General features: G+C 33.5%; 1 protein-coding gene across 1 annotated transcript; it reads left to right on the top strand.

Moving 5' to 3' along the window:
- Positions 1–8,508: 8,508 nt before the first annotated feature.
- On the top strand, positions 8,509–9,835 carry LOC145136510 (small ubiquitin-related modifier 1-like). Its single transcript, XM_079070634.1, has 3 exons — positions 8,509–8,720; positions 9,240–9,389; positions 9,572–9,835. The coding sequence occupies exons 1-3, from the start codon at positions 8,637–8,639 to the stop codon at positions 9,641–9,643; spliced, it is 306 nt and encodes a 101-aa protein (XP_078926760.1). The 5' UTR covers positions 8,509–8,636; the 3' UTR covers positions 9,644–9,835.
- The last annotated feature ends 3,946 nt before the right edge of the window (positions 9,836–13,781 follow it).

Genomic DNA, 13,781 nt, shown 5'->3' with positions numbered 1-13,781 from the left:
GGTGCCTTTGCGAGTTAGTGCATCAACAACGACGTTAGCTTTTCTCGTTTGTATTGGGTGTTGTTATTCACAACCGATTATCAAAAGTCAAAACCACTTTATTTGTTCTTATCAAAGTCACAAATCAATAAGGTTATAAAATTTTTTACATTTAAGATGTCTCATATTAAACTAACTCTATATTTAAGGTCCCTCATGTTATACATTACTTCCGATTTTAATCTTTTATATTTTTATATATAAATAAATCCACCATATTTAATAGATTTCACATTTATCGTCCTTTATTTTATATATCATGTTATATTTTTTTATATTATTTAATATAAATAACTTTTATATACAATCCTTATTATAGTTAATATATATTATATTATATATTATAGAGATGGTCCATATCTTTAAAAAATTAAAGAATTAATCCATACCTAATAGAAAATTTGCATATTACTCCCCCGTATCCCTATAATATATTATCATGTTTTGTCCTCACAATTTTGTTTTCACAGTTTGGTCACATTAGTTTTACATATTTGCATATTTGCTTCCTAAACTTTCATAGTTACACACATAAAACCTCACTCGCGTCCCCGTAGAGCAGAGACAACATAATTTTCAGTAATTTCTAATATAAACTAGAAAAGTGTCCCCCGCTTTGCGGGGGTCAGAAGCCTTCAATGTCGTTTTTCCGGAATCCTTTAATGTTGGTTTTTTGTTATGGTTAAATGGTACTGCGTTTAATATTCATTAGCTTGATTACCACGTTTCTGTCAAACGCAGAGTAAAAACTCAATCTCTTTATAAAAGAAACCGGAAACCAAATTCAAAGCCTGCCATACCATATCAAAGATATAGCATACACAAATAGTAATGAAAAACATAAAAAAAAACTATAGTCCCTTAGCAGTTGATGAATGAGCAAATAAAACCGTTGATTCAATAATGTGTATGTAACCCCACAACCTCTTTGTTCTCCAATCGATCCAACATCCCTTTACCTTTGTGAGAAAATTCACGACCACCCTCTTTTGCAACCTCTCCTTGACCCTACACAAAAAATGTGTCATTAACCGAAAGAAAGTAAGTACAATTACCGCATTAAACATCATTGTGAAGTGTTCTTTATATATGGTGCAAATTGGCCAATCAATTATCTTTATTACTTTTATTTTAACAAAATTGTCATTAAAAATTACACAATAAAAAATATACTGTTTTGCAATTTTACATTCCATTCTGTAATGAAATGAACAATTTCATCCCCGATTCCATTATACCAATCCATACAATTAAAAAAATAAATAAATAAACTGAATTACAAACAAAGAAAGCTACCTTTCTGGGACATTTTAACCGGTGGAAACGACCCATAAAATTAGCAGGCTGCACATAACAAAAGGGGAGAGAAAATGTTGTCATATTACATTATTTCAAATTAAATAATAACAATAAATGTATTCCACAATTTAAAAGAGAATTTTCTCACCACAAAGGGAAAAGGACATGTTTTGCCAATTAGGACATTGCTAGTAATTGATCTAACATTCTCAAAAACGTTAACTGAGACAGAAAAAAAAAGGAAAGACAAATAGGTATATGGTTTGCATCTGAATGCATTAAGTCGGGCTTTAAATAACATTAACTTCAAACCAATTGCTAGCTAGCCAAAAGTGAAAAACAACAGTAAGCAGAAAAAGAGCAGTTTGATGAAAATGCCCCTGATCCATTAAATGATAATTGAGAGAAATGAACAGCCCAATGATAAACTCGGAAAAAACTTGAGGAGTCTCCTTATTACGCAGATCAATTTCGCAGTCAACAAAATGGTAAAAAAGAAAGAAAAATGCTCTTGGAGCCTTAACCAAACCTGTCTAAAACTGTTTAAAAACCTTTTACTTTTTTTGTTGTTTCCCTTTTTCTTTTTTTATTCCAATTTCGGCCTTTCATGATCACAAAACCATGTAATAACTTGCAATCTTTAAGCTTAAACAAAGATTGACCAAATTGCCCTTTAATAGCATAATACAAGTTACTGATTTTGAAGAAAAACCTGCACCAATTCCAAATATGGAATGATGTCAAGTTAGTTGTAAACCTAAAAATGGAAAAAGTAATTGGGCATCCGTTAAAATCAAGACCTAAAACACATGCTTTAAGCTGCACATTATGTTTAAAAACCAAGGATTCACCATCGCTTATTGAGACTCTCCCTGTAAAACCAATTTCTTGCCGAATCCATCAGTTTCCCTCAGTCATCCCAAGGGATTCACTACCCTAGACACCCATCCAAATAAATCACTCAATCGGAAGAAGCAAAAGAAAAAATTAAAAAGATAGGAGTTGAAGAAATTGAACCGAAAAATCTAAAATCTATTCCATGTATTGTTGAATTGAAGGTGCATGCCTACCTAACCTACAAAAATTGACATATATTGAGGAGCAAGTCCAAAGTTATAACACTTAAACAAAAAAACAAAGGAGCTGATAATAGATATGGATATGTTGGCTCCCAGGCACCTGTCATTTGTAGAATTGCAGACAAAAAAAAAAAATTCTTTACTTTGGTTTCTTTTGGTTCGTCATTAAGAGAAGATTTGGAGTGAAGGAGCAGCATTTGAATCAAAAAGATTTTCTTTACTTTTTTTTCTTTGGTTCAGTAACCAAGACACCCTATTCAATTTCACAAAAAAAAAACATAAAAACTATCTTCCTTTCTTCGTTAAGCACATGTTTCTTTCACTCTCTTGTAATTACCAACACTTTGAGCACTCTTTACATCAAGCATGGTGTAATTACATCAAGCTATAAATCTTAACTATATAGTTGAAACTAATTCTAAGGTTTGTATCTGAAACAGATGCTTAACTCTAGTGGGTAGTTGGAAAATTTTTAAATATAGTTAAGAAAAATACATTAAGAACTCACTAAAGTAAGAAATTGAATGGATAAAAACATGTTATATATTTACTAAACCGTTAATATATAAAGTATATGTTTTATATTTAAAAAGAATAAATAACTATCATTACGTAACATAGTGGTTTCTAGAATGGTAGTCAAAACTATACTTTTTTCTCATACTATTATGTCACCTGTACCACCTATGACCTACCAACGGTTTTCATAGCTTCCAATAGACTCTAGATTTCAACTATTACTAACAGGATCTTTGAAGTGAAAAAGACAACATGTAAACGAAAAAAAAGAGGAAAAGTTAAATCAACTAACCCCCTTTGATGAACTTCATGCTTTTGCTCCATAAATTTGACCTAAGATGAACAAAAACACCCGATCTCCGCTTTCTTTACTTAAAACACCAATAACCTACTCACTGATAATCAACTAAAAAATAGAAAATAAAAATAAATCAATATCAACATAGAGGAAGATTCAGATAGCAGTAGGAAGAAGAAATAGTTGAGTTGAAGGAAGATCAATTCATATCAAACATTATTTGAGTATTTGCAGAGGGGAGAATTTTGGGAACAATTCATACCTGGAGTGTGGTTTAACTCTCTTTTATCCTCGTTACATCTCACTTATCTCTCCTGAAGCCTGCAATGACTTCAATTTCAGCCCCAAAAAAGATTATAAAAATAATCAAACAAACCTGACGATTGAAATGGAGCGGCCAATTTGATACGAAGGAGGTGGGGTCGATGAGTCGGAGCACCAGTCAACGACGTCAACCTTTGCCGTAAAAAAATAATCACCAACTGAAAACCGTATGAACATTAGGGTTCAAGAAATTGGAAACGAACAGAACAAAAAAGATAGAAAATCAATTAAGCCCAAAAATATAAAGAAAGCAGATCAATTAATCCCAATACAGAAATCAAGAAAGATCAACAACACTAATCAGGTCGCCGCTGCCCTTTCAGGAGGAAGATGCTGGCTTCAACGGGTTTCAGATAACCTCAGAGCCAAAAACCCACATAGAACAACCACCACCTACAAATCGCACCATCCGTATCTATAAAAAATCTGGTAGGATTTGTGGAATAAAGCATCCGAAAATAAACCCTTCGTGTATAGATAAGATGGGAAGACAGTGGAGACGGTGTTGGACCACGCAATCACCGGTAACTACTCGGACGGTGATGGATATGTCGAAGATGAGATAAGGCGGTGGAGAATCTTCTCGCGGTGGAAGGACTGGATGAACGTCGCTAGGTTTGGGAGAATTATTAGTCGAACCTGATGCAATTACCACCTGTAACAAAGAAAACGCACATCAGAACTTGAGTTCGCGAGGAGAAGAAAGATTAAAACGTAAATCGGAGTTATTAGAACATACAGTGGGGGAAGGTGGGTGGTGATGAGACTTATGACAGTAATGGGGTGAGACAGCGGTTTGGAGCAGCGTATGAGGAAGAAGCAACCAACATCCGGTCGGAAGAAGACAGAATGCTATGGAGAGGCGGTGACCATGGTTGAGTGAGTAACCTGGATACCATTCACCATCTAAGTCAGTGACACAAATGGATTTTTGGGGCGGTGGCTGCTCACGTGTACAGAACACGTATCACTTCTGAATGAAGGGGTGGATCACACCTGGTAACAATGAAGGGGTGGATCACACCTGGTAACCCTGGTGGTAACCCTGGTGACAACCAACCCACGTGTCCACCAAATATAGCCCATTGACCAGTCAATAACGAAGAATGGAAAGAAAATAAAAATAATAAAGTGACAAATACAGTAAAATATAGGGACTTAAAATGGCAAAAATAACAAATTGAAGTAGAGGGACTAAAAGAGACAAAGATGCTACATCTTTACTGTTACTTTTCTTCATAACTTTAATATATATATATAATAATTACATATTGATATTTATATAAAATAATATAGTTATATTTTAATATTAAGAGTAATTTACATGATTCGTTCCTCATGTACGTGACAAAAGGCAAGTTAAATCTGTATTTTAAAAAATTAATTCGAACGTTACCTTTATATTGTAAAAAGATGCACATTTTGTCCTTTGTAGAATAAAATGACTATATTGACCTTTTTATTTCTTTTTCATTTTATTTTAATGTTTCTGAATATTTTTAATTATTAAAAAAATATTTTTAATTAATTGTTGGTTCCGTCTTCACCCCATCCCACCCAGACACCCACCTACTTCATCTTAACATTTTTCATTTGAATCTTTAAGTAATTGTTTGATCATTAGACTGCCATCGACGACCAAAAAACACGATTTGGCCGCCGTTGACGCACAAAATCTTCTCCACCGGAAACCGTTTACTTCTCCATCGATCTGAAGCTAGTAAAATGTATTACTTCTTAAGGTATGAGTCATTGTTTTTTACATTCATTTGAGAAATTGAATTTGTTGATAAAATGGAATGATATGCACAAATATAACATTTATAACCATTTTATTTAAACTATTTACATGCTTTCTGATTGTGTTTCATCGATTGGGCCTTTTATTTATGGGTTTTTTAACCTCGGCGAAACGTCGATTCAAACAATTTGATTTTTGATTTATGGGTTTTAAACAATCTGAAGATTATAAAAAATAGAGGAATTTGTTGTTTAGCGGTGAAAGAGTATCATTATGAGGCACTGACTAGTGGTGGTTGACGGTGATTAATGAATGTTCCGTTCTAATGTAGGTTTATGGTGGTGGTGGTTGTAGGTTGTGGTTGTTGGATCTTTGAACAAGGAGGATATGAGCAGAGACATGAGGTAAAATCAATGAGTCTCAATAAATAAATCAATAAAATAAAATATAGAAATAAATTATATAAAACAAAAATAATTAAAAAGAAATCAAATAAAGGCAAAATGTTATTTTTATATATATGTTTGGGACTAACACTACTGATTATAAAAACCGTTTATGCAATTCATTTTAAATATATGAAATCAATGATAATGAAATAAAATGATAATATATAAAATTATAAAAGATTGATTTTGTAGTTCAAATAAAAAATTTATAAGAAAAATAATTAAAAATAAAATACAACGAAATATGAATTGGTTTGATGAAAAACTAAAATTTAAAAGATTGGCTTTGTAATTATAGTAAATTAAAAGGAGAAAATATGAAAACGTAAAAAATTAAATTTGAAACGAATAAATGGATGATGTGATCTGTCAATTTTAGTCATGATCGTTTTCAAAGTAGTATTTTTAGGTTTTCAAAGTGGTTTTCGGGTGTGAATAAAATCCCCCGTTTATACTCGAACACATAATTGAACTTCGCTAAAAAGTCTTGCCATCAAGCTTGTTTCGGGCTCAACTTCTTTTGTGTTTGGAAATAGCTTGTCGCAATATTATCCGCTTTGATCACAAACTTGCCACAGAGTCAATAGTGTCTCCATACTCGTAAACAATGGATGATAGCGGTCATCTCCTTTTCCTACACCGTGTAACGTTTCTCTGCCTCGTTTAATTTTTGACTTATGTACGCAATTGGGTGCCCATCTTGCATTAAGACCCCTCCTATGACGAAGTCTGGAGCGTCACTATGTAACTCAAATGGCTTTGTGACATCCGATAATCTCATCACGGGTTCTTGCATCACCACCTCTTTCAATCCTTGGAATGCTTCTTGACAACGATCGTCTTATCTCCAAGCTTTATCCTTCTTTAGAAGGTCAGTCAAAGGGGCTGCCCGACTAGAATACCCTTTGACGAAACGCCAATAATAGTTAACCAACCCAATGAAGGATCGAAGCTCGGTTACCTTGGTTGGTGCCTCCCAATCTCGGATGGATTTGATCTTCACTTTGTCCATCATCAACCCACCATCTCTGACTTTGTGGCCCAAATGAGCACTTCTCTAATTTCATATAAAAGTTGGTTCTCTCGCAATACTTGAAATACCCGCGTCAAGTGAGAAACATGTTCTTCCAAGGAGTGGCTATACACCACAATATCATCTAAATATACCATTACAAACTTATCGAGGAATGGGTGGAATAATTTATTCATGAGAGTACAAAATGTGACGGGGGCATTGGTACCTCTTGTCACGGACTTGAATCTTCAAGCTCAACGTGCGACAACATTCTTCTCCATTTCACCCGCCATACCTTCCATCAATTGATTAGCTCTGATACCACTTGTCACATACTTGAATATTCAAGCTCACCATATGGCACTTAGTTCTCAAACCAAGTCAGCCTAACTCGAAACTTCAACACAAGAACAAGGAAAGAAGGAAGTAACTCAACACACGAAAACTCTTTATTGCTATAGAGAACTCAACTCAATTACAAGGTGAGGAAAAATGAAATGGAAGAACCCTATATATAGAAGAGGCAAGAACTACTAGAAAACAAGGACATCTTCTAGAATGTTTCTAGCAATGTCGCCTCATAAGTCTTCTATGAAGTTTCTAGATATATTGTAGAATCTTTCTAGAAAAGACTATTCTAGAAGCAACTAAAATAATTACGAAAAATATACAAGACGGATCATTACAATAGGTTACATTTTTACACATATAAAACCAAACTAAAAAACCGGAAATGACCCATATACGATTTAAAATATCTAACAAAATAATTTTTTTTAACAAACTTTGTGGTCTCATATCATCGCATCACCAATCATAAAAGTTGTAAAAGATATCCACAATACGAGAGTTTTTCATAAGTTTTTATGGACCCTACGATATCTATTTTTTATATTATTATAATAGTTTAATAAATAAAATAATATTATATGTTAAAAAACTTTATCTAGAGCTTGTGAATTGATAAATTCAATGGAAAACCATTAGTTTTTTTCAAAATGTAAAAGTTTGTTTGTAAAATCTTATATTTTACATGCTCTTTACGATATTTATATGTTTCGTATGATGTTAGATTTGATATTGCTATAAAACTGAATAGGGATGAGCATTTGAACTGGGGAACCGGTACCAGAATCGGAACCGGATAGAACCGATCCGGCCGGGACCGAGACAATATTCTTTTGGATTTTTGGAACCGGGAACCGATAGGAACCGGAACCGGTAGAATCGATAAAAACCGGAACCGTATATTGCTATTTATCAATGACCAGTTCCAACATTGAAGACACAGCAAGAAACGGTAGGAACCGGAACCGGTAGAACCGGCGGTCCGGTTCAGTTCCTATTATCCACAAAGTTCGGTTCGCAGACCGGTTCCGATGCTCATCCTTAAAACCGACCATATTGAGATCATAATTGTTTATAGGAAAGATGTTACGATCAAGATATCGATATTAACACTGATTTAACCGTTGTTTGGTTTGAAATTCCTATATAGAATGTTATTTTCATTAAAAAAAAGATAAATGCACTAAAATAGACATTAGACAAAATTATTTTTTCCTATTTTGTGCAATTTGTAGCTTTGTTCTCTCCCCTCCCTCGTGTGGATTCATTGGTCATTGTTCCTTCATATGGCCCTTTATGTCATTTTCCAAAAATTATAGGAGGCTAGAAGCAATATCTTGATTCATTTTCCATCGGCAAATATCGACCGTCAGATCGTCTTTTGAGAACATCAACCTCTCGCTTTCTATTCTACTAGTAAGTTGTGAGCGACAAAGAAGGCGTATAGTTGAGGCAGGAGTTTGAAGCGTCGCCAATCGAAGCAGCGTTTCCATTCCGTACTCCGTTTATCGATTTGCCGGAAAACATGTCAGGAGTCAACAACGATGAAGACAAGAAGCCTGGGACCGGCGATCAAGGAGCTCACATTAATTTGAAAGTCAAAGGCCAGGTTACATTTCTCTCCATTTGTTAAAAAAATTTCGATAATCGAATTCGATGTATTTTATTCTCTCTAATCTTCACGTTTTTATCTGGTTAGATGATTATTATTTCTCGCTTAGCATGAAGCCAGTAATTTCTAGTGTTCTGAAGTTCGTGTTGATTTCTTCTTCGCGTTCTAGGGTTTAGTTTTCTACGTTTCACCTTACAGTTAGTTATCTACTTATCATCATTGTTAAGGCTAGGGATTATTCGCAAATATTGCAATATGTGCTGGTTTATGTTTTAGATGATAAATTATGGAGTTGTTTTCTAAACATCAGGAACTCATCGTGGAAACGATACTAATTATGTTGAAACATGACTGATTAAGATAGGGGTTTACTTGATAGTAATTTCTACTATGTTTTTCTTTAATTCTGATTTGTTGTTCTATCTTATGGTACAACTGTGAGATGAATCAATGTTTTAGAGGGCATCATAATATGATTGAAAGTTTAAGGGATAACTCATGCTGTTGTATTTCCAGGATGGTAATGAAGTGTTCTTCAGAATCAAAAGGAGCACACAACTGAAGAAGCTTATGAATGCTTACTGTGATCGACAATCTGTTGAGCTTAATTCCATTGCTTTCTTGTTTGATGGGCGTCGCCTTCGAGGGGAGCAGACTCCTGATGAGGTCCTCTCTCTCTCTCTCTCTCTCTCTCTCTCTCTCTCTCTCTCATGTTTGGGGATTATGATGGAATTAGAATTTGAGATTACATTCCATGGACAGAATTAAGTTTCATTGTAATCCTTAAAATTCATTCATATTAGAAGATTAAAAATGCCCTCATTATCTTTTATAATTTTGTGGTACAGCTGGAAATGGAGGAAGGTGATGAGATAGATGCAATGCTGCATCAAACCGGAGGCAACTCTACCAACCTTTAAGACTTTTTCTTATGTTTTATGCTCTATCATTCTATGCTCTGTGTTTTGTTCTGTTTCTTGGTTTGTGATACTTAAATGTTTAAGGTCTTAATTTCTGTCTCATGTAAGGGTTAAAAAGTAAAAAACCCATGGTTGTAGTAGCCTAAATTTGTATTATGTTCAGTTTGATATATGCTTTTGTGTTTGAAGTAATTGTGGTTATATCTGCGAGACTTAGAGTAATCATGTTTGCAAATAGCATCTAAGAAAATCATCAGTCAACTTTTAAGTGAGAAAAATAGTTTTTAATGTTCATGCTACAAATTAAGTTTTTTGTAACTTGGTACTTATTTTGTATCTGAGATTGTTATATGAATATACACATACTGTAAGGGTTGTTTGGTTCTGTGGAATGTATTGGGAAGGGAGGAATTGGAATCCAATTCCATCACACTCTAGTGTTTAGTTCATCTTTTTGAGATAGAATTGGATTCCTAAATGAAATTTGTTTTCCACCAAATGAATGAAAGTGAATTCCTTCAAAGTTTGGATGGAATTAATTCCAATTGTTGAGGGAAAGAGCAAGATTACTATATTAACCTCTATCACCATCACTATGTCAACACCATCTACCACCACCGCCACCATTATTGCCACGATCATTAACCACTACCACCACTAGCCATCGTCGTCGTTATAATCAACCCCCACATTTAACTTAAAAAACAAATAAAATTAAGCAACAAAAAAAAGGACAATTATGTTGTGTTACAGCATTCCAACCAAAGAGAATATGAAATTGGATTTCAATTTCATTTCCTCCAACCAATCAGACTATGGGTTTGGATAACAATTTCTGACAAATTCCAATTATGTTGTGTCACCCGCTTCGTTATCGCCCTGATATGTGTTCTTTATCTGCAAGGTTTTCAATTTAAGAACCCTAGAAAGGTACATAATTATCCTTCTCCACAGTTTCTATTCGTATCCTCCGGATGAAAACAAACGATCTGAAGTGGTGATAAAGGACATCGGTTCACCACTTACCGGAGGTCGTGGGTCACAGAGCGCGGATTGTGCAGACTGCCGACGGTTTTTTTTTTGTTGGCGATGGTAGTACCGTCGACTTCTTCAGCTTTTGAGTCATCTTCGTCTACTTCATCTTCGTCTATGGAGAATTATCAGTAATCTTCCAATCATGTCGCTCCGGAGCAAAATTGTCGACAAGATTTCTATTTTGACCAACACATATGGTACAGGAGGCGGTGACAGAGGTTTTGCTTCAATTCTAACTTCTGCTTTCATTGCTGCTTATTTTATGAATAAAGAGGTAAGCATTCGATCTATTTTTTGTGTTTCAGGTTGGAAAAAGTTCTGCTAATACCTGGGAAAGCAAGTAAGCAGTAAATGACAATAACGCCCCTCCACTGAATAAAGCCATAGATTATAAGGACCGGACAAAGCAACTTTAACATTCACTGGATAAGCTTACAGATCATATATGTAGACAAATTGTGGTGTTAACATGAGTTTATGCAGACATTATTTGGAAACCTACAGCAATGAAGGCTACCTGATACTGATGTGATGTGGTTGATGTCTAACGAAGAGGCCTTTTGGGGTGTTTTAGAAAAAAAAAATTTGTTGATGGATATGCTGCCAATTAAGTGTGACTGTGATGCTTTTCCTTACTCATAGCAGTGGGTATGCTGCATTTTCTGACAAATTTTCTTCAACAATGTTGATAACATACTGAATGGGTTTCTTTTCTTCTTTATGCTCTCTTTCTTGATGGTTATTGAAGTTGCTGCATGATGACAGATACTAAGGATTGTTTCATTTATTTTTGTGGCAATTGGTGATTCAAAGAGCATGTAATTGGTTTAACGTGTTCCTGGGTTGCTGCTGCCTCAGGTAACTATATTCAACAGCTCTTAATTGCTGATTTTATAACCATTTGTGTCCTATTATACAGATTAAGCTTCTGGTCGTATGGAAGTGAAGAGGCTTCCAAGGTAACTGTGCTAAATTTCCACTATTTTCATATTTGTTATAGGATTTTGGAAATTGTATATTTTTTGAAAAATTAAGTACAAATATAATATGAGTATCTCAACGAGTTATGTACAACACATCACCGAAACATAGCCATTAATAGAGAATAGGAAAAGAAAGCATCACCACTTCTGCTGGTAAAATTCAGTTGTTTATTGATCACTTATCAGCTACTTCAGATAGATTCAAGCTAAAAAATATTTGAAGAGTATTTTGATAATAAATTATATCTAAATCTGATCCAACTTCTTGAAAAAAAAAATTCTCAGTTAATATAGATTGCAACTATTTTTTTTTTCCCTTTATTGACAGCATATGTACTTCCAATTTCGTAATCTTTAATCCATTTTCTGATCTTACTGGTGTGATGTTTGCAGCGATCAGATGATGGTAGTATTGAGCATTCGAGTGTATTGAGAAAGAAGCCTCTACATATTGTAAAAAATGCACACCCTTCTTTGATGATTCCAAATAAGGCTGCTGCTGATGATGATGATTCACCAAAAATGGTAATAAAATCTTGGATTGTTGACATTTTGATTAAAAAAATCATTATTTTTTTTCCGCAGATGATTTGGCTGTAAAGGTTTGCTCATCAGTAAATTCATGGGTTAGTTGTGTAAGTGTATGTAGAGGAAGTCATCTTGCAGCATCAGGGAACTGGTAATGATGATTTTAAACAAAATTTTAAAAAGTATTGCACCAAAAATAAACAATAAACAAATATTACAAGTAGAATTTCATTGGGCACCTATTAGGGATTCAATATATACTTTTATTTATTAATATTATTATTTATTGTTGTTGTTTAACCACGCGTGATTACTGATTTTCAATATTATAAAAATATTCTGTTGAAATTAATATTCACAAAGTAGCCGCTCAGGAAATGATAGAAATTTGGATATTTTATAAAATGTGCCTATGTTTGACAAATATATTAAAATGATCCCTAAAATTCAAAATTTTTTAAAAGTGGTTATTGTGTTTTACATAACCACAGAATTGGTCGCTGCCTACAATAGCAAAAATTACATAAATAATAACCCGGTCACAAAATTATATATATATATATATATATATATATATATATATATATATATATATATATATATATATATATATATGGTTCTTGTCTAATTACATGTGAATGATCCGTTTGTTTGACATAACCACAGAATTGGTCGCTGCCTATAATAGCAATGTCAGTGGCTGATGTGGACACCTTTGGCTGCCAAGTTCCATAAAGAAGGTTAGAGGAAATTTTTTTAACAGGGTTATGAAGTGTAAATATACAAAAGGAATTTATTTAAAAAAATATCTAGCCATATATTAAAACAAATTGGAAATTTAAAATTCAATTATATATATTTACAATAAATAAAAATATATTTAAAGAAATTATTTACTTTTATTATTGAATCCCATTCAATTTCTAGCTAACAAAATTTCTAACAGATTGTTATTCCCCTATTTCATTCTCAATTTGTTTTTTTTTTGTGGTTCTTTTCTTCAGGAGAAACAAAAAAAGGGTTTATTATGCGTTGAATGATCATAAGGGGTGATAGGACCTACTATTTTGAACCGTGGGCATACACTTGACATTGAGGTTAGATGAGAACCAAATTTTCAACTTCAAACCTTAAAAACATGTCTAAAGATATATAGTTACATTTAATATTTAATATTTCAACTGTATGTTTTAAGTGGATTGCATATTCATTTTGTGAATAATAGCAAACATGATTAGTCAATCTTTCAGATTCATATAAATCTACAAGAAGAATTTATTATTTTCATATTATATCTCTTCAAGTGTTACATGTATCCTTGGAGGTTAAAGTTATAGAGGATTTCATGTCAGGTCTCTCTCTTTGTGTGTGTGTGTGTATTTATGTGTTTTCGTGTCTTTTCTTATTTTTATGTTTTGTTCTTTTTACAGTTGAAACATCAAACATCCGACAAAGGTCATTTGGAGATTCAACACTATACTAATTGTTCAGGACAGATGTGGGTTTATATTTGTTCTTTGATAACAGAAGTACCTGCAACAACAGGAAGGTTAGTTAATGCATTTTCTTTCATGAATTTACGAATGATTACA

Source organism: Lactuca virosa, chromosome 9 (assembly GCF_052849685.1).
Source record: "Lactuca virosa cultivar CGN04683 chromosome 9, Lactuca_virosa_CGN04683_v6, whole genome shotgun sequence".
Taxonomy (NCBI): domain Eukaryota; kingdom Viridiplantae; phylum Streptophyta; class Magnoliopsida; order Asterales; family Asteraceae; genus Lactuca; species Lactuca virosa.
The sequence above is the reverse complement of the archived record's forward strand: the minus strand, read 5'-3'. Positions and strand labels throughout refer to the sequence as shown.